Source organism: Thermobia domestica, chromosome 3 (genome assembly GCF_964235325.1).
Source record: "Thermobia domestica chromosome 3, izTheDome1.hap1.1, whole genome shotgun sequence".
NCBI lineage: Eukaryota > Metazoa > Arthropoda > Insecta > Zygentoma > Lepismatidae > Thermobia > Thermobia domestica.
The window spans coordinates 210,286,562-210,310,432 of NC_137456.1; the positions used below are offsets into that span (position 1 = coordinate 210,286,562).

General features: G+C 35.4%; 1 protein-coding gene across 1 annotated transcript in view; it reads left to right on the plus strand.

Annotated features, from left to right (window-relative positions):
- LOC145680947 (E3 ubiquitin-protein ligase Siah2-like) overlaps positions 1-23,392 on the plus strand; it is a 77,370-nt gene extending 53,978 nt beyond the window's left edge. Inside the window, exons 2-3 of the mRNA XM_081752156.1 lie at positions 13,211-13,327; positions 19,678-23,392. Coding sequence (XP_081608282.1) covers positions 13,265-13,327; positions 19,678-20,448 — 834 coding nt within the window. The 5' untranslated portion in view covers positions 13,211-13,264 and the 3' untranslated portion in view covers positions 20,449-23,392. The remainder of the gene's footprint in view (positions 1-13,210; positions 13,328-19,677) is intronic.
- The last annotated feature ends 479 nt before the right edge of the window (positions 23,393-23,871 follow it).

The following is a 23,871-nucleotide window of genomic DNA, read 5'->3' on the forward strand; positions in this document are numbered from 1 at the left end:
TAAGGAAATTCGGTAGCCATATTCTCCCCATAAGGTCCAATATAAAAATTTTTGTGCCGAGAAAAGGTAGATCATCCCGTTAAGAAAAAGAAATACATCTTCACGTGGATCCCATAAGAGAACCGCAAGATTACTGGCAACGCGTCTTGACCACTAAACTAGGATCACTACGCGATGAACGATTCGTCTTTACTGTTTTTACGTTAGATATCTTTGCCTCCTCTTCCAATGTTATTTTTGTTCGTTTCAAAACCTTTTTTCATATTTCTTTTATAATGCTATAAGTCAGTCTTTGGCATAGTTTATATTAATAACTTGAGTTGTTCTTAAACCTTTCGTTCACAATTTAGTTTCTTCTCCACACCAAACTACATATATGACAGATTTAATTCTTATATTCTGCATCTGGCTCCGAAACAGTCGCCATTACCGGATCAAGGACTTATGCCAGGCACCCATATTTGCGGATTCCAAACGTTTCATTTATCCTCTGATCTTATTCGCCGATACAAATATGATATCAAGAGTCATTGCCTAAATATAGCAGAAAATAAACGCTAAATGCTGTCGGTTCTCGTAGAAGACCATGTTAGCGAAACGTGATAGTAATGAAGATTGTCTTTAGCATGGGTTCAAACCCGCTGTAAGGGAAGTTGTATTTTTTATTTTAAAATTTTCATAACACTTTTTTTCATTAAAATAAGATTGAAAATAGTACTCATAAAAGTGATTTGCCGATTTTTTTTAAATTTTCATAACACTTTTTTCATTAAAATAAGGTTGCAGTTTTATTATACGGGTTCATAGTAAAAGTAGTAGTAGTATGAAAAGTAATAATAGTATAAGTAGTAGTAGTATTAAAAGTAGTAATAGTAGTAGTAGTAGCAGGAACGAGTTAGAAGCCCCGCAGGGGTGCTTGGGTTAGCGGGCGGCTGGCTAGGATAGCGGGCGAAAATGATACAGCGCGCGAATACCGAAACATTTCAAATGGGCAAAAATGCGTCCGGCCCGATACATTTTGGTGTAAATAACCTTGCAGGAAGAAGCCTGTTCGTTCCGAAGCTGAGGTTAGTAATATTTGGGTTTTAGCTTCATGTAGCATGATAGTGTATTGGTAACGTAGCGGGCTTACTACTTGTCCAACCGAGGTTCGAGTCCTCATCAAGCCCAAGTTATTTTTATAACAAAGTAATCGTGAAGAATCGACATCTCATTCTGGACGAGCAATCCTTAAGAATGTGGAAGCAAACATCTGTATCATGATAGAGACGATTTACGAATGTTGGTTGGGAAAGGCAAGGAAATTACCAGGACATTCGAAACACCATTGATCTGCAGCACTTTTCGTGTTATAATTCTCAGAAAGAAGCACCATACCACTTGTTAAGCAAAGTTTGGGTAGAGTAATCGTTGGAGTAGCGGTTATCGTTCAAGACTTCCAAAAGGAAAATCTCGGATCGATTCCCCCCAGGTAATATAGTTTCTTCGCATAAAATAATGGCTCCAACTGTGCGAATTATATCCTCATAGATGAAATTGTTCGGAACAGATAAATCTCCGGAGATGACTAGAAAATGGTCCCCTCTTTGGTTATTTGAAAACATTTTATTTCTATTAGTTTGACACAAAATTTGTTTTCATCCTATAATTCAATGTGTTTTATTCACATTTGAAATATGAAACATGCAAGGTCTGCTACATCTATAAGGAACATCCAATTTTTCTTTTGAACATTTGTAATGTTTCATTATGATACAGTTTGGAATTTTAATATAGGATATTTCTGATAGGAATTTAGCAGTAAAGTAGCATTCATTCATTTTTCTCTTTACTTTCTTTTTCATTTCTTTTCTTCCTTCCTTTCTTTCTTTCTTTTTGTTCAATTTGCATTAGTAGTCTGGAATTGAAGGTTTGACCTACGTTGGCTATTAAGTTTATTAGAATGTATTTCGGATCAGTACATCCAATGAACACTACCGAATTTGCCACCGAACCACACGGAAACAAAGCATGTGTTAAACGTTTGACAATATGCTAGATGTGTCTCGATGTACTACCATGAGCAAAATAAATGACGCGTCTCTTTATTTTGAAGTTTTTTGGAAATATCTCCGTTTTCTTTATATGTTCGAAATTTCGGAAGGTTTCCCCAGCAGGAAACGTTAATAACAAGCCCGTTTTAAATATTTGTGTTAGATATTAGCTTAAAATAAATAAATTAGAAGCAAAAAACATTAAATCGACCGAAATTACGAGAATTACCAACTCTGCTAAAGTGGGAAATTTTCAAGAACTCGAGGGAATTCTACAGTTCAACACGAAGCAACGACATCTATGTCATTGAGAGAAATGCGGATTAAATCTACAAACGAAACTTTCAACGAAACATTTCTAATATGTCTTATTACATGCATTATCTGCAAACTTCAAATATATGAATCTATGCCAAGTATTAGCGTTTAGATAGAGCAAATAGTTGAAATTACCTATGGAAAAGGACGAATTGGTAGCACGATCGTAATGAAAAATCATCTTTACCGTATACCATGTTCAGTTTGCGTAAGAAAACAAATAGCTCAGTTAGTTAAAGCAACGAGTCTGTATGCTGAAGGTAGCTGGTTCGAACCCCCACAGAGGTACAACTGTCATTTCTATTACTGTGGTTATTTTATTTATTTTGTATGTGGGAAAGAATCAAATTGTAACATATGTGTAAAACTCATGACAATACCAAAAAAGAAAAAATGTTGTCGCACTTGCATTAGTGTCTCTAATTTTTGTTTGCAAACAGTTTCGTAATTATGTTCCCTGTGCTCACTGCTCACAATATGCTCGCTGGTGTATAACGAATGCTTTCCAGTAAACGTTAATTCTAATTTGGAGATTTTTATAAAGTTTCACAATGTTTATCATTAAATAATCTTCTATCTACTTGTTTGGACATTTTGATAACAGATTTCCCTATTAAATGTTTAATTTTCCCTAGATGTTTCATTACGGAAAAGTTTTACAATGTATTTGTTTTAAATTGAAATTGTTTTGAATTTACCCCATGAGGTAAGTAGCCCGAAGGAGGAGAACTGAAGTAGCTGATATTCTACGTAAAAGCAACCTATTATAGAATGATGACGCTTCTTACCTTCAGCACATAATCTTTACATTAGAGAGTCAGAGAGAAAAATCCTGTTTTTTCCTCTCCTATGACCACCCATCTTAAAACACCTCTACATACCATGGTTCGTCTTACACAATTTCGGTGCTCCAAAGACATTCATATAATAATAATAATAATAATAATAATAATAATAATAATAATAATAATAATAATAATAATAATAATAATAATCCTGAATGTGCCATACAGTGGCGGCGATTGGACGTTAAAAGTGGGGGGGGGGCAAGACATGATCTGAATATTTGTATATCACTGTTAGTTTCCCTGGTTGTTTCCAACACTTTGTTTGACGAAAGGTTGTATAACTAATAGGATACTATCTTTTTCAGTTAAAATACCGTATATCGTATTTTTATATTTTATTAAATAAATTGACAAGAGCAACACAAGTAGGCACTAGCCCTTTGTATTCTTAAACAACAAAGGTGTAAGAAGAGATTTGATTACTTGCTCATGAACATCTTAAAATTCTGGGGGTCGCGGTGGCTCAGTGGTAGATCGTTCACCTCTGGTGCATGGGGTTCCTGGTCCAAACCCTGCTCCCGCCAAGTGGATCTTGTGGCGGACAAACACCTTGTGCGTAGGTTTTCTCGGGTTCTCCCGTTTCCTCCCACTTTCTTCATTCCACCATTTCATTTACAGTATTTATCATCTTCACCGTCTCCTTTAGCCTAGCCGGCATAAGCGTGGGACATAAAACTCAAAACTTTCATTTCATTTCTTTCTCTTAACATTCTGTCTAGAAAATTGTGTAATCAGATTATTTAATAACAAATTTACAAAACAAATGAATAGAAAGGATAATATTAATCATAGTAATGAATAATGAGGTATGCTATGTAGAAGTAATATTGAAACTGGGGATTAATGAACAACTTAATTTTTAATTCCACATATGCTTTTAAATGAATGTTATTACTCTTGGAAAATGAAAGCCAGTAAATACAACAAACATTTGCTACGACATTTAAAGCAATACATGTATTTGCTTGTGCAGCTTCTCGAAACATGTTCGTTGCCATTATGTGCAGTTTTAACTCACTTGGAATACATCAAAACACAACCACACTTAGAAACATTTCACACTCCAGTTATACAAAATAATTCTAAAACCTAGAATTATGTTGAATTTACTAAATCTAATTGTGTATAAACTCGTACACCCCTAAACACACCACTTCACTCGTATATTACACTACAAAACAATGGAAAAGGTAGAAGTTGTTTCTTATTACGCTCTTTTTAATCAATATTCCTTACTTTAGAAAGAAGAAAAGACATTTTAGGAACTGTCAATTTTTGTGCAATTAAAGAATTCCTTGTGAAATACTTTTTTTTTTTTTTTTTTTTTTTTTTTTTTTTTGCAAATGTTCTCTCAATTAGTTTCAAAGTTGCTGACTAACATATCGAGCCGTTGTAAGAAGGTTGTATAGAAGCAAAACCTTCTAAATTCGTTTTTGAATTTTGGCTGGGAACGAAGAAAAAGTTACGCCCTCATGTTTTCAGAATTTCTTAACAACTTTTTTGTTTAGTTGTTGATTTCACTCATTTGTATTATTGATCACTAAACAAAAAAATGTTCAACAATTCTGAAGCATAAGGGCGTCATTTCTTCGTTTCCTGACAAAATTGAATAATGGATTTATCAGGTTTTGCTTCTATACCACTGAATTGAAAGTATGCTGGAATTATTGTGCTTCAATAGGTTAATTTTGGGGATGTTTTCCGTGGCAATTAAAACGCAATTCCTGTTGCTTTCTTAACTTCACGGGAAAACAACCAATATATACTCACGCAATGACAAATATTATATGGCACCATTTTTTCTATGAGACCGTAATACATACAAAAACATTACATTTCCAAATGAAACTATATACATTAATGTGTTACTTCAAAAAAGTGGGGGGACAAATGCCCCCTTTGCCCCCCCCCTAATGCCGCCCATGATACCATACTTACCTAATGTAGTAACCTTAGACATCTTAGTTTAAAATGCTTTCTTTTGTAATAATTTGAGCAACCATGTGGGAGGCGGCACGACGGTTTTTTGCCCCTCTCATTTCCTCCCAACAGACAAGGACAACGTTACTGACAAACAGGGACAACGTTACGTAATTTCTGATAAGCAGGGCAGACAAAATGAATAAGAAAATATATTTATATCACCCTCTCCCCGTTCATGATTGGAATATCACGTAGCATTTTTAATTCTACTGAAGATAACCCTGTGCGGTTAGGGGTAAGTAACTAAAGAGATACCTAATACATAGCTCCCCTTGATTGTAATATTACCGCTTCTTTATTTGTTCGAGGGAGCTCCTACACAACCAAGGGTGACAAAAAGAATAGGAAAAGTGTCTATTGATTCTAGTGGCTGATCCAGCACGGATTCCTGAGTGGGGGGGGGGAAGCGGTGAAGTGAAGGATTCTTTTGTTGATATGAAGCTGTCACAAATTACCACTTAACTAAACTAAACATAATGGTGTGGTTAACCGGAATCCAGTCAGTTCAAATTGATGTAAAAGTTTAATTTTTTACTTCATATTAAAGTTTTGGTTTCAAATGAGAATTTCAGTCCGAGTGGTCAATGATCAAATCTTGGGGGGCTTTTCGGTGTAGAGGCTATGACCCCCTTATGGGAAAAGGCAAAAATATTAAAATTCTTAAAACTTTCGAAGTTTTCGTCTATTTTAAAGGAACTTTTGGCTTCATATTCAAGTGTTTGTTCCAAATGACAATTCCAGTCCGAGTAGACAATGATCAATTCTCGGGGGACTCTGCAATGTAGGAAAAATAATGACGTCTATATCGTGATCCTGTTGGTGACATCACGAGTCATGACGTGAATATAGCACAAAATAAACGATAAACGCTGTCGGCTCTCGTAGCTGAGTGAGCTAGCGCAGCATGCTAGTAAGGAAGATTGGTTTTGGCGTGGGTTCAAATCCTGACTAGGGACGATTATTTTTAAAAAAAGTTTATAACACTTCTTTCGTTTAAAAAAAAGATTTAAAATAATATTCAAAAAGTGATTTAACAATTATTTTTTTTTATTTTCGTTAACATAAGTTGTACTATACAGTTCCACAGATCCATAGCGAAGTTAGTAATAAAAATAGTAGTAGTAGAAACGGGTTACAATGCAATTCAGCATTCATTTGTTTCCGTGCGATGTTGCCAAACGTAACTCGCTTACAATGCTTTCTGGCTAGGCCTTAGTGTGTTTCGAAAATATGCTTGTGTTCGGGATGAAGTTCCAAGGTTAAGCATTGACTATAAGTTTTTGCTATTAATATACCTTCTAACAATATTGGCAGTGGACAAAAGTTGGACCGTGTTGAAGCTTTTTGCTCCTAATTTAGTTATTTTACTTTATTATTTAACGAATATATTGAAAATATCTTTGTCAGCAAGCACGTATGCAGGAATTTATTTCGGGAGGGGTCCAAAGTTATCTGGGGGTCCGACTTCAATATTAAGATAAATTATAATATTTTTTTAAAAAAATAACCCCCAAAATTAGGTTAAATTTACAGAAAAGTTGGGATTTCAGAGGGGGTCTGGACCCCCTGAACCCACCCCTAAATGCGTCCTTGTTTTTCAGTAATGTTTCCTCATTTTGAAACCCTCAGAAACTTCGAATATATAAAGGAAAAGAGTTATTTTCGATAAAGTATCACTTCAAGGAGACGCGATATTTTTTATTGCACATGGTGGTACCCCAACTTAACAAGGGCAAGAATTCCTTTACTTTGGTTCTCTGCAATTGCGCTGTATCGAAAGGTTAGGTTTGTAATATATACTCCTAAGAACAAACGTGTTTGTCAGAGAACCGTGATACTGAACAGAGCTCCACAGAAATGCATGCTGAACTTTCGTTATAGCTACCCTTTGGTGTTTTTTGCCCTCAAGGTCAATCGAGTGATGATTCAGTTCAGTCCCTGTTCTTAAGCTGTGTTGGTATTACTTCGAATAGTTTTGACGTGTGTTTTCCAACCACCATATCAACAGACAATCAGGGCAAATCATAGCATACAATACATTTAAGCAAGTATATATGTCGCGAAATTATTTCACACATTATCCAAAGACACTTAATATATGAATCCATACATTTATTTATATAGGTAAAGCAAAGAGTGGAAATTACCTATCGAAAGAATAAATTAACAGCACGAACATAATGAAAAGCATGCCTCGTAATATAACAGACTTCTTTCGCGTAAGAAATCGAAACTCAGTTGGTCAGAGCAACTAGTCTGTACGAATTAGGTTGTTAGTTGGAGCCTAATACGAGTAAGAGTTTTTTTTACTATTGTTTTTCTCTTTTTTTATGTGAGGAAAAATCAAATTGTAACATCGCGATATCAAATGTATTTGGTTAGGTAACTTTGTCTTAGCTAAACTTTAACTGTCGAAATTATTTTACTAACCCATCAGTTACTGAACATTTCAAACACCAGTCGCATAACATGAAGGTTAACCTCACGTCCGCAGCCCTTAGTTATGCGTCCATACTTTCATGGCCGGACCTTGGGCGGGGCAAGAGTCAGAGGGACGCCAAAACGAGCCTCAAAAAGTAAATTTTATAATGTGTTTCCTACTGACTTTTTTGATTTATATTCTTGTAAAGTAGCGGCAATTACATAATCTTTTTCCATTTCACCATGGAAGAAGAGTTTCATAGCACTAAGGGGACTGTATCGACAAATTGAGAGATGGCATGTAGAATAAAGAGTGGAGGGGGAGTAAGTATTGTTTGTTTCTTTGCTTGAGTTTATCGTTCCACAGTTATGCCTTAATGGCCAAAGGAGATGTGGATACTGATTATAGTGAAATCCGAACCACGTTTATCGTTCAACAGTAACCCACCGGGAATTGGACCCGGGACCACAGAAGGCAGGCATGCTAGCCACTAGACCAAGCTGGAGGAGGGGGCGTTGTTCGTATTGTTTATAGCAGGCCATATTTTTTGTGAAGTTTTCCTAGGTAATGAATGTCTTTCTGAAAAAATGGGTTTAAACTATTAAAAACGCTAGGATAAATGTAAAATATAGGCTAATACTAGGGGGGAGGGCGCCATAAAGTCACTTTGCCCAGGTGAAAATTTGGCCTGGTCCGTCCCTGCGTACTTTCTATATATTTTTTGACTTTGCAGCTTGTGCGGTCCCCACGCCACAGGGTTGTGGGGGCGCCATTTACGCCAATAATAATAATAATAATAATTATTATTATTATTATATGAATATCTTTGGAGAGACGAAATTATGTGACACGAATCATTACATGTAGAGCTTTAAGATGAGTGGTCAAAGGGGAGGGGAAAAAAAAGGATTTTTCTCTCTGACTCTCTAACGTAAAGATTATGTGCTGAAGGTAAGAAGCGTCATCAATCTAAAATTGGTTGCTTTTACGTAGAATATCAGCTACTTCAGTTCTCCTCCTCCGGGCTACTTACCTCGTGGGGTAAATTCAAAACAATTTCAATTCAAGACAAATACACTGTAAAACTTTTCCGTAATGAAACATCTACTGAAAATTAAACATTTAATAGGGAAATCTGGTATCAAAGTGTCCAAACAAGTAGATAGAAGACTATTTAATGATAAACATTGTGAAACTTTATAAAAATCTCCAAATTAGAATTAGCTTTTACTGGGAAACATTCATTATGCACCAGCGAGCATATTGTGAGCAGTGAGCACAGGGAAAATAATTACGTAACTGTTTACAAACAAAACTTAGGGACACTAATGCAAGTGCGACAACATTTTTTTCTTTTTTTTGGTATCGTCATGAGTTTTACACATATGTTACAATTTGATTCTTTCCCACATAAAAAATAAATAAAATAACCACAGTAATAAAAATGACAGTTGCACCTCTGTGGGGATTCGAACCAACTACCTTCGGCATACAGACTCGTTGCTTTAACTAACTGAGCTATTTGTTTTCTTACGCAAATTGAACATGTTATACGGTAAAGATGATTTTTCATTACGATCGTGCTACCAATTCGTCCTTTTCCATAGGCAATTTCCACTATATGCTCTATCTATACGTTAATACTTAGTATAGATTCATATATTTGGAGTTTGCAGATAATGCACGTAATAAGACATATTAGAAATGTTTTGTTAAAAGTTTCGTTTGTAGAATTAATCCACATTTCTCTCAATGACATAGATGTCGTTGCTTCGTGTTGAACTGTAGAATTCCCTCGCGTTCTTGAAAATTTCCCACTTTAGCAGAGTTGGTAATTCCCGTAATTTCAGTCGATTTAATGTTTTTCGCTTCTAATTTATTTATTTTAAACTAATATCTAACACAAATATTTAAAACGGGCTTGTTATTAACGTTTCCTGCTGGGGAAACTTTCCGAAATTTCGAACATATAAAGAAAACGGAGATATTTTCAAAAAACTTCAAAATAAAGAGACGCGTCATTTATTTTGCTCATGGTAGTACAGTTCTATTGAAAGTTGAGTATTTTATTTGACCGCCAAGTTTCGCATTCATCTTGAAAGTGACTTAATGAATGTTTCAAGCATCCTCTATATATTCGTATTATTATTATTTATTAACATTGCATCATTTTTCGGATCTAGGCCTGTGCGATATGTCGATATATCAATATCGTCGATATTGATATTGACATATATCAACATTCGATATCGCGAATATATCGACATCGATATTTCAACATCCTAAATTTTCTATATCGATAGTCTGGGGGTGAGATATAGGGGGCGTTAAGACTTGTGATAGAGGAAGAAATAAAACTTAATTTTTACAATAATGTCTTCTAATGACAATTTCTTTATGATCACAAATTACAATGTAAATAAATCCACTTGCAAATTTACAATATTATATACTGTAACTTCTTAGCCGCCAGAATTTTTGTTCCAGAAAAGAAGAAAGAAAGAAAGCACCTGTCGAAAGCAAGTACTTCGAACTTTGACCTAGAACTTACGTTAAGAAATGTTTTTGTTCCTCTCTCATCCCTTTGGGCCTTTTGGACCGCTCATTGACAAAAAGTGCATACATGACCACTATATGCACACATGCTCTTAGCCAGAATCAGAGATTTTAAAAAGGAAACGAGTTTTTAATAATAATAATAATAATAATAATAATAATAATAATAATAATAATAATAATTATTATTATTATTATTATTATTATTATTATTATTATTATTATTATTATTATTATTATTATTATTATTATTATTATTATTATTATTAGCTACAACTTTACCTATACGTACATCTCCTACCATAAACTTTTAATCGTCATATTCATATATCTCTTATCCACCAAAACTTACTCAATATATCCAACAAATATGCGAATATCTTAAATTTCTTGAACAAAGTAGAGCTTAAAAACTAAACTCTTAGGACAACAATCCTTATATTAGAGGTCATGGTCTAGATTTCATATCGTACTCATGTATTTAAGATGATATGTGGACAACTCATCACCCCTCCCCAGGGGTAAAAGTGGATCTAAAAAAGTAGGGGGACGCTAGGTAGCGGCATGACATCACGCCGTCCCCCTGCCTATATTTGCTCATTGTAATTTTTTAGGAACTGGGGGGACCCCGTACATATTTTTTGGAAGTAGGCCTAGGGGACGGGGTCCTCCCGCGTTCCCCCTGCACTTTTACCCCTACTCCTCCCCATTAATGTTATCTTGCTAGAGGAGAGTTCATTATTTCTGTCTTTCAAGTAGCTCCCCTATTACTACTCGAGTTATGGTCCTCATGTCTTTAAGGTCATGTTTGGTCACTCGAGTTATGATCCTCATCTCTTTAGTCAGCCCATCGCACCCTCTTCCGTTAATGTTGGCATTCTAAACCAGAATTCACTATTTCTTTCTTTCTTTTTATCTCTCTAGTAACTCCCACGCACTACTCGAGTTATGGAACACAAACTCGATCAGCTTCCGGTAACTTATAATCATGTCTGTCTATAAAACGAGGTGGTAGTGTGAATTAATGACTTGAATAAGCACTTCTTTCCGAATTCTAATCTTTGCATTAAATATGCCTTTCCATGTCCAGACTACAAGCAAATCAGCGATATTGTACCCATTCCAAAGAAAACCTTTTTTTTTTTTTCAATTTAATATATCGTTCTATGATTACGAACTGAAGTCTGATTCTCCTTGAGTGTTTTACAAATTAAGTATAATGATTTCCCTATTATTAATATATTCTCGAAATGACAAATACTCCGGTTAACACATGTTAAAAATATTGTGGTTAAAATTTTTAATTCACCAATGGGTTGGTAATGTGTTAAAATCTCTACATATCTTTTTATAATGCTGCACATGAAATCCATTTCCATCCTCTTCGACAAACGAAAGATCAAGCTTTCTTTTTCGAAATTTGACCTAACATTATAGCTTAACATGGGATCCGAAACACTTATGTGACACAGGTCTGCAAAAATAAAACAACGCTAAGCTGTTTCGGTTTAGTTAACTGATTCGTATGTGTTGGGGTGCGCTGAATCCAGGAATGACAACCGTTTTGTCCTGGGACGTATGGGTTTCGAACAAACGGGTGGTCATTGTTGAATAAAAATATGAACACAAATATGCGATTTACAGAAACGCCATTAACAGCGTAACACAAATTAATATACAGAAAGACGCACATGCGTGAAGGTAAAAAAAAAAAGTAATACCACCCTTAGTCAGATTGCTTGTGAAATCGTCGTTTTTTAGGTTAAACTTCGTTTTGAGCTTGTACTTTTGTAGGTGGCTGCCGAAAGATCCCTAAACAACATCCAGCAGTAGTCTGCCACCATTGTAACACTCCAGTTCCCCTGATACCGTCGTTCCATTTCTTTGATATCTTGATGGAAACGCTGCCCCTGCTCTTCACTCACTGCTCCCACATTGTCAGGAAAGTAGTCAAGATGGGAGTTGAGACAATGGACTTTTAAGCTCATGGAGCAACCAAGCTTTCGGAACGCGTGCAACATTTTCCCACCATTTCCTTGTCTGTGGGTCCTTTCGGTTTCCCAAAAACGTTTTGATGACCAGAGCAAAGGTAGCCCAAGCCTTTATTTCAAGTTGGAGTCATTGAACTGATGAAGTTTTTGTCGGATATGAGTTTTATAATATCAGTGCCAACAGAAACCCGCGTACTCGTAGTATTTGAGCAACAAACACTGTAGCCAGAACTACTTACCAACGTTTTACAAATCTAAGGTGTAATCTTACTAAATTCGTTTTATGAACAGATTGATTGTGTTTGCTTTTTCCCTGTAATCTCTTGACACATTATGATATGTGTCAGTGATCCCCATCCGGAGCAATATACATGTATTTTCATGTTTCGAGGAGCACAAATACATTTAATCTTCCATATTCATTTTTATTTTCGTGTGATGCATTTGCAATTTATTGATTCCCAGCTACCTATTTGACCACGTTACACTTCGATTGTGCAAAAACTTGACGTCCCGGGAAGAAACAGGGGTCGGTGCATCCAGCAGTGTAAAAATCAGCTAAACTTATGCAAACAGCTTTTTCGTTGCAGACTTAGGTAATCTGCACTCTGTATTCTTAGCAGGAACTGAAACACACTCGCAGCCCTACCAAGTGGTTTTGTAGCTAAATGACATGCCTTTGGTGCATGTGGTCTCGTGTTCGACTCCAGTGGAAAAGCATTGGAGTCATTCCGTTTGTTAAAATTTTACTTTAAATTCCAGTTCGATGTCTCATATAGCCCTTTATGCTGACAATGGGTGCTAAATTTCAACACACAAGAAATTTCGCTATCTTACACTTCCTACAACTTTATTCTGGTCTGACGAAATGGTCGGCATTCTCTTCGTGGCACAAAATAAAAACATTTAATTTAATTTAATTGTATCCTTTTTTAAAAAAAGATATACAGATTATTTCTTAATGATGATTAAAGATCAATTGTGGAATTCAGAAAAATCTTATTTATTACAGATTTTAATGGATTAATAACTTTTTCTTTTGTTATTTCTTCATTTTAGAATAATTGTTTGTTCAACCAGAGATCCAATTTTAATTCAAAAAAAGAAGAAGGGATGAGTGAATCGTGCAATACCTCTGCTACTAATGAAATCCAAGCTTTCAAACTCATTAATGAGGTAAGGACAATGAACTGCATACAATGCTTATTATTTAGAAAAAGTTGTCTGTCATAGATATTTGATTTGTTGATATTTACAATCTAACTAGCAAGGTTTGTGAAGGATGGAACCAATTATTAAATCCAATTTATCAACACTATTCGGCTTATTAGTTGGTTGAAGTTTAACGAGCTTTCAAGCACTGTAGTTACGGGATCTATAATATCGTTTAAAGTGGGATTCTAAGCATTCCTCTGGTTTATATACGAGACAAGTACTCTCACAATGTTTGAACTATGAACCATGTGCACAACAAAGTACGCTACAAATATTCAATACGCAATCCCAGAAAGGTTTGTAAGTCAGAAGGCAAGTACCAAAAACATGTCTAGCTGTATGAATATGAGTGACTCGTGTTTAAGGGCCTAATTCTACCGATATTTTTTTAAAGTGACATAACATAACTATCCAAAAGACGATAAATGTCAAGTAAACAAATTTGTGACATAAAATGTTTATGATTCAATTAATTAATCAAGCTGCTACATTAAAATTAAAATGTCTGTGAAATCGTGTTATAAGAGGCATTCAGATTTTTTCCGTGCAAAATGAATAAATAATATATCGTAGATTATGAATGATATTGATTATGATTATCTTGAAGGATGGATAAATCTCTACTGACTTTCTTTTTAAAAATGTGGCATTTTCAATTTTAGCTCGTCAATGTAAATTATTCTTATTTGTTGGAGTAGTGACAGACCCTTAAAATACCACAAAGAAACTTAATTTAAAATTTGGCTATGGTTGATTGAACGATGTATCATCTAGGTTTCTTTAAATACAAACAATGAACATTTAACATTTCGATGGTTGAGCGCCAAAAAGGCGTAACTGCAATTTTATTAGTTTAGAGGCTTAAGTGATATGTGCCTCTCTGGCACAGAACCAAATGCTAATAACTCAGTTATACCTTTATATCATTTTCGAATGCCGTTCCAAGGATAGAGATTTTCATTAAGGCGTCTTGGCACAAGAAAATTGAATCCATTATACATGTCCTCATAGCATTACCTCCAAATTTTAAAATTCGACAGTTACGCACTTTTGGCGCTCAACCATCGATTTATATTTGGTAATGTATCAGCATTTTAATGTTAAATACCGTGGAGATTTCAATCTTGATTTCTAAGTGTCTCTTTCATTCTAAGACGGCGGAAAGCTGACAGAAGAGAAACTGGGACTTTCAGATGCACCTTTTCAATATTAATTAACATTTCTTTAACATAAATATAGGCAATATCATGATCTTGTACCACAGGTAGGGGCATTATTTTTCTGATATGACAAACTGGAATGCTTAATCAGAGAAAGAATCAAATTTTTGGTACTTTTAAATATGTATAAGTAGTATACTTACAAATTATTTAAAAATAGAAACTTTAATTACAACCAACTTCAAGAAGAAATTTACTGAAAAAACACACGAACAACTTAAAATGCTCAGTTTTTATTTTTTTTTTTTTTCGGATTACTTTTAATGAATGGTAGTCTCCTTAATAAGACATGTCTGAGAGTCCTAAAAAGTCGATATAGAAAGCTCATATTTTTAACTCTTTTAATGTTTGCTAGATATTTTATCAACTATTAGCATCAATTACCCGCTTAGCTCGGTTAAATTAAGAAAAAATAGTAATATGTTCCGTTAGTCAGTCACTTTTTACTATTACTAAAGCGTTCTCTGATATCGGTCATTTTCGAGGATTTTTATGTATCTCCCCCTCCCCTCCTCCAAGTTGCGGGGCTGAATTTGGATTTAAACGGCATAAGAAGTGCCACTGTTCATCTCAGCGACCCTATGAATTCGGCACTAATATTGGTCATTTTCGATTATTTTACATATCTCCTTCCCCCTCCCCCACGTTGCGAGGCACGACATCGGAAGTGTTACTGTTCATTTCGGTAACCCCGAAGACTATGAATTTGTCACTAATATTCCTCATTTTCTATTATTTTTATACATCTCCCCTCCCCTCTACCAAGCTGCGGGGCTGAATTTGGATTTAAACAGCACCGGAAGTGGTACTATATTTCTCAGCAACCCTGAAAAATAGATTCGACACTAATATAGGTCATTTTCGATCATTTATAAGTGTCTTTTCCCTCCTCGTCTCCTAAGTTGCAGTATAAAAATGATATGACAGAAGCCTTCTCAGTTACAATCTTCATCTATGTTGAAAATTTAATCGAGATCGGTTGGGTGGTTCAAAAGTTCTTAAGTTTTATTTTCTTTATAAAATCTCCTCCTCCCCTCCCTTTCCCCTAGGTTCTACCATCAAAGTGAAATTACATATATATATAACTAACTCTATGGCCTATGAAACCCGGAGGTTCAATGCCGCGTTCACAAAAGCTCTCCACTGACTTCTATCCTTAGCTAACTGCATCCAGTTTCTACTTTGTCTTCCAATCTCTGCGAGATCCATCTTAATATTGTCCTCCCATCTGCTCCTAGGTCTTCCTAATGGTCGTTTTCCGATTGGTCTTCCAGTCAAGACTTTGAAAGCGTTTCTACTTTCTTCCATTCTAGCTGCATGACCCGCCCACCTAAGCCTCCTAGACTTGACGACCCTAACAATGTTGGGTAAACCGTATAAACTATGTAGTTCCTCGTTATGAAGCTTCCGCCATTCCCCATTCTCGTTCCTCTTGGGTCCTAATATTCGTCTCAGGATCTTGTTCTCAAATACTTTCAGTCTATGTTCTTCCCTCAGAGTAAGTGGCCATGTTTCGCAGCCATACAAAACAATAGGCATGATTATCGTTTTGTATATTTTAAGCTTCAAATTCCTCGACAGAATTCGCGACGACAAGAGATTTTGAACCGAATAGTAACACGAATTCCCTGTTTTTAGTCGACATTTAATTTCTCCGTAAATATGATATTCCTCTGTTAATATTGATTCTAGATATTTGAAACTATCCACTTTATCAAAAGTATATATATATATACAAGGGCGCCCATCAGGGGGGCAAGGTGGGGCGCTCGCCCCCACTAAAAGGAAATTGTATTCGGGAATGTTGAAAACCCAACAGAATTTTTACATTAGTTACAGCAAAATTTGAAACTATATTTAAAACGTCGTTTATACTTGCCCCTCTTGGAAACCACAACACGGATGCCCTTGTATATATATATATATATATATATATATATATATATATATATATATATATGTGTGTGTGTGTGTGTGTGTGTGTGTGTGTGTGTGTGTGTATGTATAATGAAAAAACACTTCCCATTCCCAAACCTCATTCATATTGAAAATTTGATTGACATCGGTTGGGTTGTTCAAGAGTTAATAAGTCATGAACATAGTGACTTTTATTTTTATTTATATTGATTTTTTATATCTCCTTGTCCTCTTCCTCCACTACGTTGCTCTGTCAAAGTGAAAGGACAGAAAACATCCCAGTCACGAACCTCATACATGTTAAAAATTTGATCGAGATTGGTCGTTTGGTTCAAGAGTTATTAAGTTTTATTTATTTTCTTATAATTCCCCTCCGCTAAGTTTTACAGTCAAAGTGAAATGATAAAAGCACTCACAGACCATACTTCATCTATGTTGAAAATTTGGTCGAGATCGGTCGGGTGGTTCAAGAGATTAGGAGTCAGAAAACATAGTCACTTCCAATTTTATAATATAGATTAATGAATATTGATGAGTAGCTTATTAGTTAAGTTTTAGACTGCAACTTTAGTTTACTTTCTTAGATGTATATATCTTCTTTGTTTCCTTTATCGTTTATTTTAATTCTCAGATTCGTGATTTCATTTATTTACTTATGCTTAAAGTTGAGAAGAAAACAAAACCCCGTTTTTTATGGTTTAATAATTTATGAATTTATATAGATTTTCATTACATTTTAATACTGATTTTTTTTTACGAAATTGTTTTAATATATGTACTGTATTTCTTACAAAATTGAAAATTTAATATGTAATTTATTGAACTGTATTTCAGCATTTTAAAATATAAGAATACATGTTGTTATGAAAGATCAATTAATACATTCTAAAGGTGCAGTAATTGAATATAAGAAATTACATACCTAGTAGGCGAGTTTGTATCTCCATTTAAAAAGAATGAACGTGAGAAAATAAAATATAGTTCATGTAAGCGTTAAGAGATGTTGTCTGGTCGGTTTACTTTGTAAAGTTTATTCTCGAATAATATGATTTAACTTGCTACAATCTATTGAAAATACAATATTTCATTCCAAAGTCTTACTTCTATTTATTTAAAAAAAAAAAAGGAAAAAAGACAAAAAGTTACCTTACTATTGTATACATATTTGACTTGTCCCATGAAATAGCAGTTAAGGCTCGGAATGGTGTGTCTCCAACGGTGTAAACCGAACGGGCATACTTTAATTGTTACTGTTCTCGTTTCGCAATCGGGAGTACCCAGCTTAGAATCTGATGATCAGCAAGATAGCCAGGCGAATACCGGAATGACACCATTAAATATAGACACAAGCCGATTTCTTCTCACTTCGTTTCTCCTTACTGGTGTTGTTATTGGTTTTATAAAGGTGACAAAGAAATTTCTGTTGCTTTTTCACCCACCACCTTCGAGCATCGGTATATCACCTAAGATGTACCTAAAGACCAAAATTAGTCCCCATCACCATCGACGACCTTCTACCAACGTTCTGGAAGGCCATGAATTTCATCGCGGTAGAACTTGGTGGGCAGTGAAGCGAACTACTAGGGATTTGAACTGGAGTCATCTAAGGTGATTGTACAAGGAATATAACAGATGATAATCGGACGGTGCAATATCCGGAGAGTATGGAGGATGCAATAGTGTTCCCATCCAAGACGTAGAATGGTGTCCCGGGTCATCCTAGCCACGTGAGGCTTAGCGTTTTCCTATAAAAGTAGGATCCTTTGCGATTCAAAAGTGCTAGTTCCAGAGGTTTGAGCTTTTCTTGAACACGGCTCAACTGCTGACAGTACACAGTTGCATTGATACTCTGATCAGCTTGTAGCAGTTGTCGATGCACGATGCCACGAGCAGTCCATCAAACACACAGGAGGACTTTCTTCTGGTGCAGTGCTGGTTTCGGCTGTTTTGGAACTGAATCATGGGATACTAATCAATGATGACGGCGCCGTGGAGCTTCGTACAGAATTCACTTTTCATCACATGTCAACACCTTGTCCATAAATGGCTCCTTCCTCAGACGATACAGCAAAGATACACAAGTGCCTGCTCGCGTTGCCTTCTGTCCCGGACTCAAATCATGTGGGATCCATCGACCAAACTTGTAGTGCTTACCAAATTGATGGAGGTGCATCCGAATGGTTTGTTCACTCACACTGAATTGTAGTCCCAGTTCCTCACATGTCTGATCATTGTTCGCTTCAATTACTGCCTGAAGATCTTCATTTTCTACATGTGTTGGTCTTCCGGCACATGGTGCATCTTGGAGTGTTTCGTCACCGTCCTTAAACTTGTTAAACCACCGTTGCACTGTTCTTGTAGTCCCTCACCAAAGGGTTGGCATATCTTCCGCCCCCCCCCCCTGCAGCGGCATTTGACCCAAGTTTGAACTCATACAGCATACACGCCCTTATGACGCTCTATAGAGTCCCACGTTCACTTTGTCCTTACCAAGTTCACGGTGTAACTCAACTGCTACAACCAGGTAGTATGTTGGATATACCCACACCAACAATTGACCTTCTCCTTATCTCCATTCACATTCAACTCACGGTGTGAGGGCCAATTGAATACAGATCTCCACAAAAAGTGATAGAACTTTCTTGGTTACCTTTATACTTGGCAATTGAGGATGTTCTAAAATAGAGAATACAAAAATATTCGCAAAATGTTGGAAGTTACAACACCGCTACTGATGGGGATCAAATTCAACATAGCGGACGTAGGGAGACAGAAAGTTTCCTTAATATTTGAAATGTTTTATATATAAGGGTTTGGGTACGGAGAATATAAATAAAGCAGTTGCTTGCACGAAATTATAACAGTTCATCCCGAAAATTGAGGAAATGGAGTCAATTCAATGTAATGATATCAGGGGAGGTTTTCTTTACTACTAGATTGAAGATTGATTTTCTGTGAAAGGAATTCCTATATACCAATGAATTTAATAACAATTTAACAAGTTTATGAACCAGACGCTAGAAATCCAAGTAAGTTTTATTTTTTTCAGTACTCATATCTGTTAGAGGGCGGAGAACAACCACTTCAGTAATATCTTATATTAGAAATATTTTCTGAAACCTGAAATGACTTATATTGTAGTGTAACTAATTGTGGATTTAACTTTTCTTGCAGGTCAATGGACCCTCCTTAACTATGCATGTTTTGGAGTTGGTGTGGAAAACACTGCAATGTCCAATTTGTATGGATGTAGCAATACCACCAGTATACCAATGTGTAAAAGGCCACCACGTATGCAAAAGTTGTAGACTAAAAGTCGTTGTATGTGGTCTCTGTCGAGAAAGATTTACTGACGCAAGGAATTATGTTGCTGAGTATCTTGTAGATGATTTACCGCTGCCGTGTAAATATAGAACGGATGGATGCATGATGACTAGTTCTTTAAAACACAAAGAAAAACACGAAGAAGAATGTGATTACAGGCAATATCTTTGTCCTGGGGAAGATTGTAATTCGAGCTTCAATGCACAACAAGTACAGCATCACTTCCATAGATCCCATCCTAACGCTGACATATTGCAAGGAAGAAAGCACATTGATAAACAAGCACATGTGTTTGAATTTGCTATCACTGGTGACACATTGAAACTACTGTTGATACCAGAATGGGGTTCCTTCATATTCACATCTACAGCCACAATACAGGGTGAATACAAACGATGCTTTATTGTTCAGGCTGTGTTATCAGAAACTAAGGCTAGAAATTTCCGTTGTAAAGTTACATTAAGCGATCGCGAAAATAGGGTATTTAAATACTCGGGCAAAATGGTATCATTAACCATTGCAAAGGATGCTGTCATTGGTAATCGTGATTGCCTCATTGTATATAGAGGTCTTCTTTCAAATTTCAATCCTCACAGACTTTCCATAAGTATATCGAAATAAGAATCAGAATCTTTTTTTCAGAAATGCACAATTTATATACTGCATATATTTTTGAGGCTTCGACTTGTCCGTCACATAAATGTAGAAGTTTAACGCCGCTAGAAAGTTATGTACTGTTATTGGTATGATTTATTATACAGTAAACACCTAACAGTGAGGCTATTTGTTTATTCAATTTGTCAAACACAGCATTTCTTTCTTCCTTTCTTTTTCTTTCTTATATCTATATTCTGTAAATCCATGAATGAACGTTTCAAACGCTTCCTTTATAGTTTTATATTAAACACTTTCTTCATCATTCATGTAAGTTTGCATTCTGCTACAAAGCGTTGCTAGGCTTTTTTAAATCTACGGATACACTTAGTAAAAGCAAGCAAAATCAAAGCACACAAATCAAATACATAATATGCATATGGCAACAACTCGGAGAAGATCTATTATTAGCAACACAGTGCTATTGAAGCGGGCTTCTGCAACTTCCTGCTCCTGAAGTAAAATAGCTAATCTTAAATCTATTTATACTATTACATATAATTACTCTAACTGAATTTTGGAAATAAAATTAATTTTGCAGTTTTACGTTCCACAAATGTGCCTTTTAGACTAAAGAAGACGGATTACACTAGCCTGCGATGGAAAAAGTGTTTAGAAACTATTAAATGATTGATGTATATTTCGGGGTGCTGATTTCAACGGAATAATCAGAAAAAGCTCTATCACGTAAGGTTTTTTTTTTTTTCACAAACGCGCATCTTGCTATACGCTTTGGCTCTTTCTCTGAACGCTGTGTAGAGAGTATATTAAATACGTTCTCGCTAAATGTAAGGAAGACTAACGATAATACAGTTTCAAATTTACAAGGTAAACGTATAGAAAATAAATATAATATACTTCCTACTAATTAAATTTTCTTTTAAGCAAAATTCAGGCACTACTCTTTGTTAAATTAAATTTTGTGAAATTCTAATGGCAGAGAATGCCATTTCTTATTATAGGATTATCAGTTTGTTTATGGGTATTTCTACGTTAGAGGCAGGGCCGGATTAAGGGAGGGGCTCTGTGGGGCTATAGCCCCGGGCCTCCATTCTGATCAAAATCTCAACTGGCTATCTAAAAAGAATCATAAAGATACAGTCATCATCATAAAATAAAATATGACCAGAAATTTGAAACATATTCCCTTAACTTTCTTACTGTACTTTCACAGAAATGTATTAGGTGAAGTCAACAGGGGCCACATTTTTTTCTAGCCCCGGACCTCCAGATGGGTAATTTATATCATATAAATTAATGAAGGTAATTTATATGAAAGAATTGCTGGAATGAAATTATGGGAGGTAACAGAATAACCCAGAGAAAACTCGTGGACATGATGTTATCCACCACAAACTCATATAGCCTGGAATCGAATCATAGACCGCTCGCACCAAAGGTGAGTGCCCTCCCACTTACCCACCTTGCCCAACTGAATTCTCGGAAGACATGTGAATAGTAATTAAATGTCCATGTTTGTTTTCAATTTATAAACATGGACATGAAAGTTGTTTGTGAGGCAAATAGTCGACATACTTATATGAACAAATTTAGTTATGTTAATATGAACGTTTTAACAGAAGCGAATAGAAATGTGTTGCGTGTAGGCCCACTGAACTTTCATGTTAAGTGTTTTCTTTGGCTCATACTGCTTAATATGAGTTTAAAGTAAAATGACTATATCAAAACGAATAAAACGTTCTTTCTCCTTTAGGTAAACGTTTCTCTTGTTTGTTATGAAAAGCTTTTCATCCTAAAACGTAGACAATCGTCTTTGGCAGTATAGGATCAGTTTAAGATTTCAGCGAAAGAGAGACGAGAAAAGAAAGCATTCCCTGAACGGAGAAAGCTTATTAAGTATTGTGAAAAAAGTGTTTTCTCTCGTTTAACTTCCAGTTCAACGTTATCTACTAATTCCTTATCACTATCTGCAGCGTAGAGTGGCAATTGGAATCTGACAATGGGAGTGCGGTGGCTCAGTGGTAGTGTGTTCACCTCCGGTGCTTGGGGTCCCTGGTTCGATCTCAGCTCGCGCCGTGTGGACTGTAGTGGACAAACACCGTGCTCGTGGGTTTTCTCGGGGCTCTCCCGTTTCCTCCCACTTTCTTCATTCCACCATTTCACTCATCTCTCCTCATCACCGTCTCCTTTAGCCTAACCGGCATAACCCTGGGACGTAAAACTTAAAGATTTCATTCCATTTTTTTGGAATTTGACAGTTTTTTTTTTTTTCAATATATGCATTTGCCTTTATATATATATACCAGTTTTCTTTCTGATGATTTTCTTTCAGTCTTTGATTTCGTGTTAAAAACATTCACTTGCTTTCCAAAATTAATTTTCTTGAAAGCTTCCAGGCAATCATCTGGATCATTATCGATTTTTAATCTTTATATAAGATTCATATCTGAATATCATCGTTTAAAACTGAAGAAGTTTTTGACGATAAGAGTAACTTTCGTAACAAGACAAAATACGGTATCTTTATTACTTTCTGTTTTTCCAGATATATATTTTAATGCTGGCAAACTTACAAAACATTTAATGATATTTTTTTTTTATTATTGCAAATAGTTCTTATTAACATAAATATTAATAAAACATTCTTATACTTAAATGCTTCTTACCAATAATAAAACCAATCTCTTATAGCAACATACCTTGGCACAAGATAGTGAAAATACTGGGAATATTTAAAATGGTTTATTATGCTTACTAATACTCGTACTCTTATAGATCCTCGTCATTTGTACTTATTAAGGAGACAAGATATCAATAACCAGTATTTACTTACAATATTTGAATTGAGAGATAATTACATCTTAACTACAACTTGAAGTATTTATATTTTTATATTGTGACATTGCTATTCCTTTGTATAGAAAATAAAGGATAATGTAGCCAATTTTAATGCGATTTTATTTAATGAAGTATTGTATTGCTATATTTTTGTTTCATGTCTCGCTTAATTTTAGAACTTGTAACGTCAAATTGACAAGCAAGTTTGTCAGATTCCACTTCGAACATAGATAAATAAGCCTCTTTTAAAGGTAAGTCTCTTTTCTGTTGCTCCGAGCGTTTGTTTTTTTAGTTTATCGTCTCATGAATATGTTCCGAGGCTGAGGGAGATAGTGAATTATTTTCTCTGGAACGAAATTGTGGAATGAAGAAAGTGGGAGAGAAAAGGAAGAACCACGAGAAACACACACACACACATAATGTTTGCCCACCACAGTCCACTTGCAAACATTATGTGTGTGTGTGTGTGGTGAGAGTTGGGATTGAATCAGAAACCTGACACACCAGTGGTAAGCGCTCTACACTAAACCCCACCTCAACTACCATTGTTTAGAGTTTATTTTTTATATAGAAAATTAACATTATGTTGGT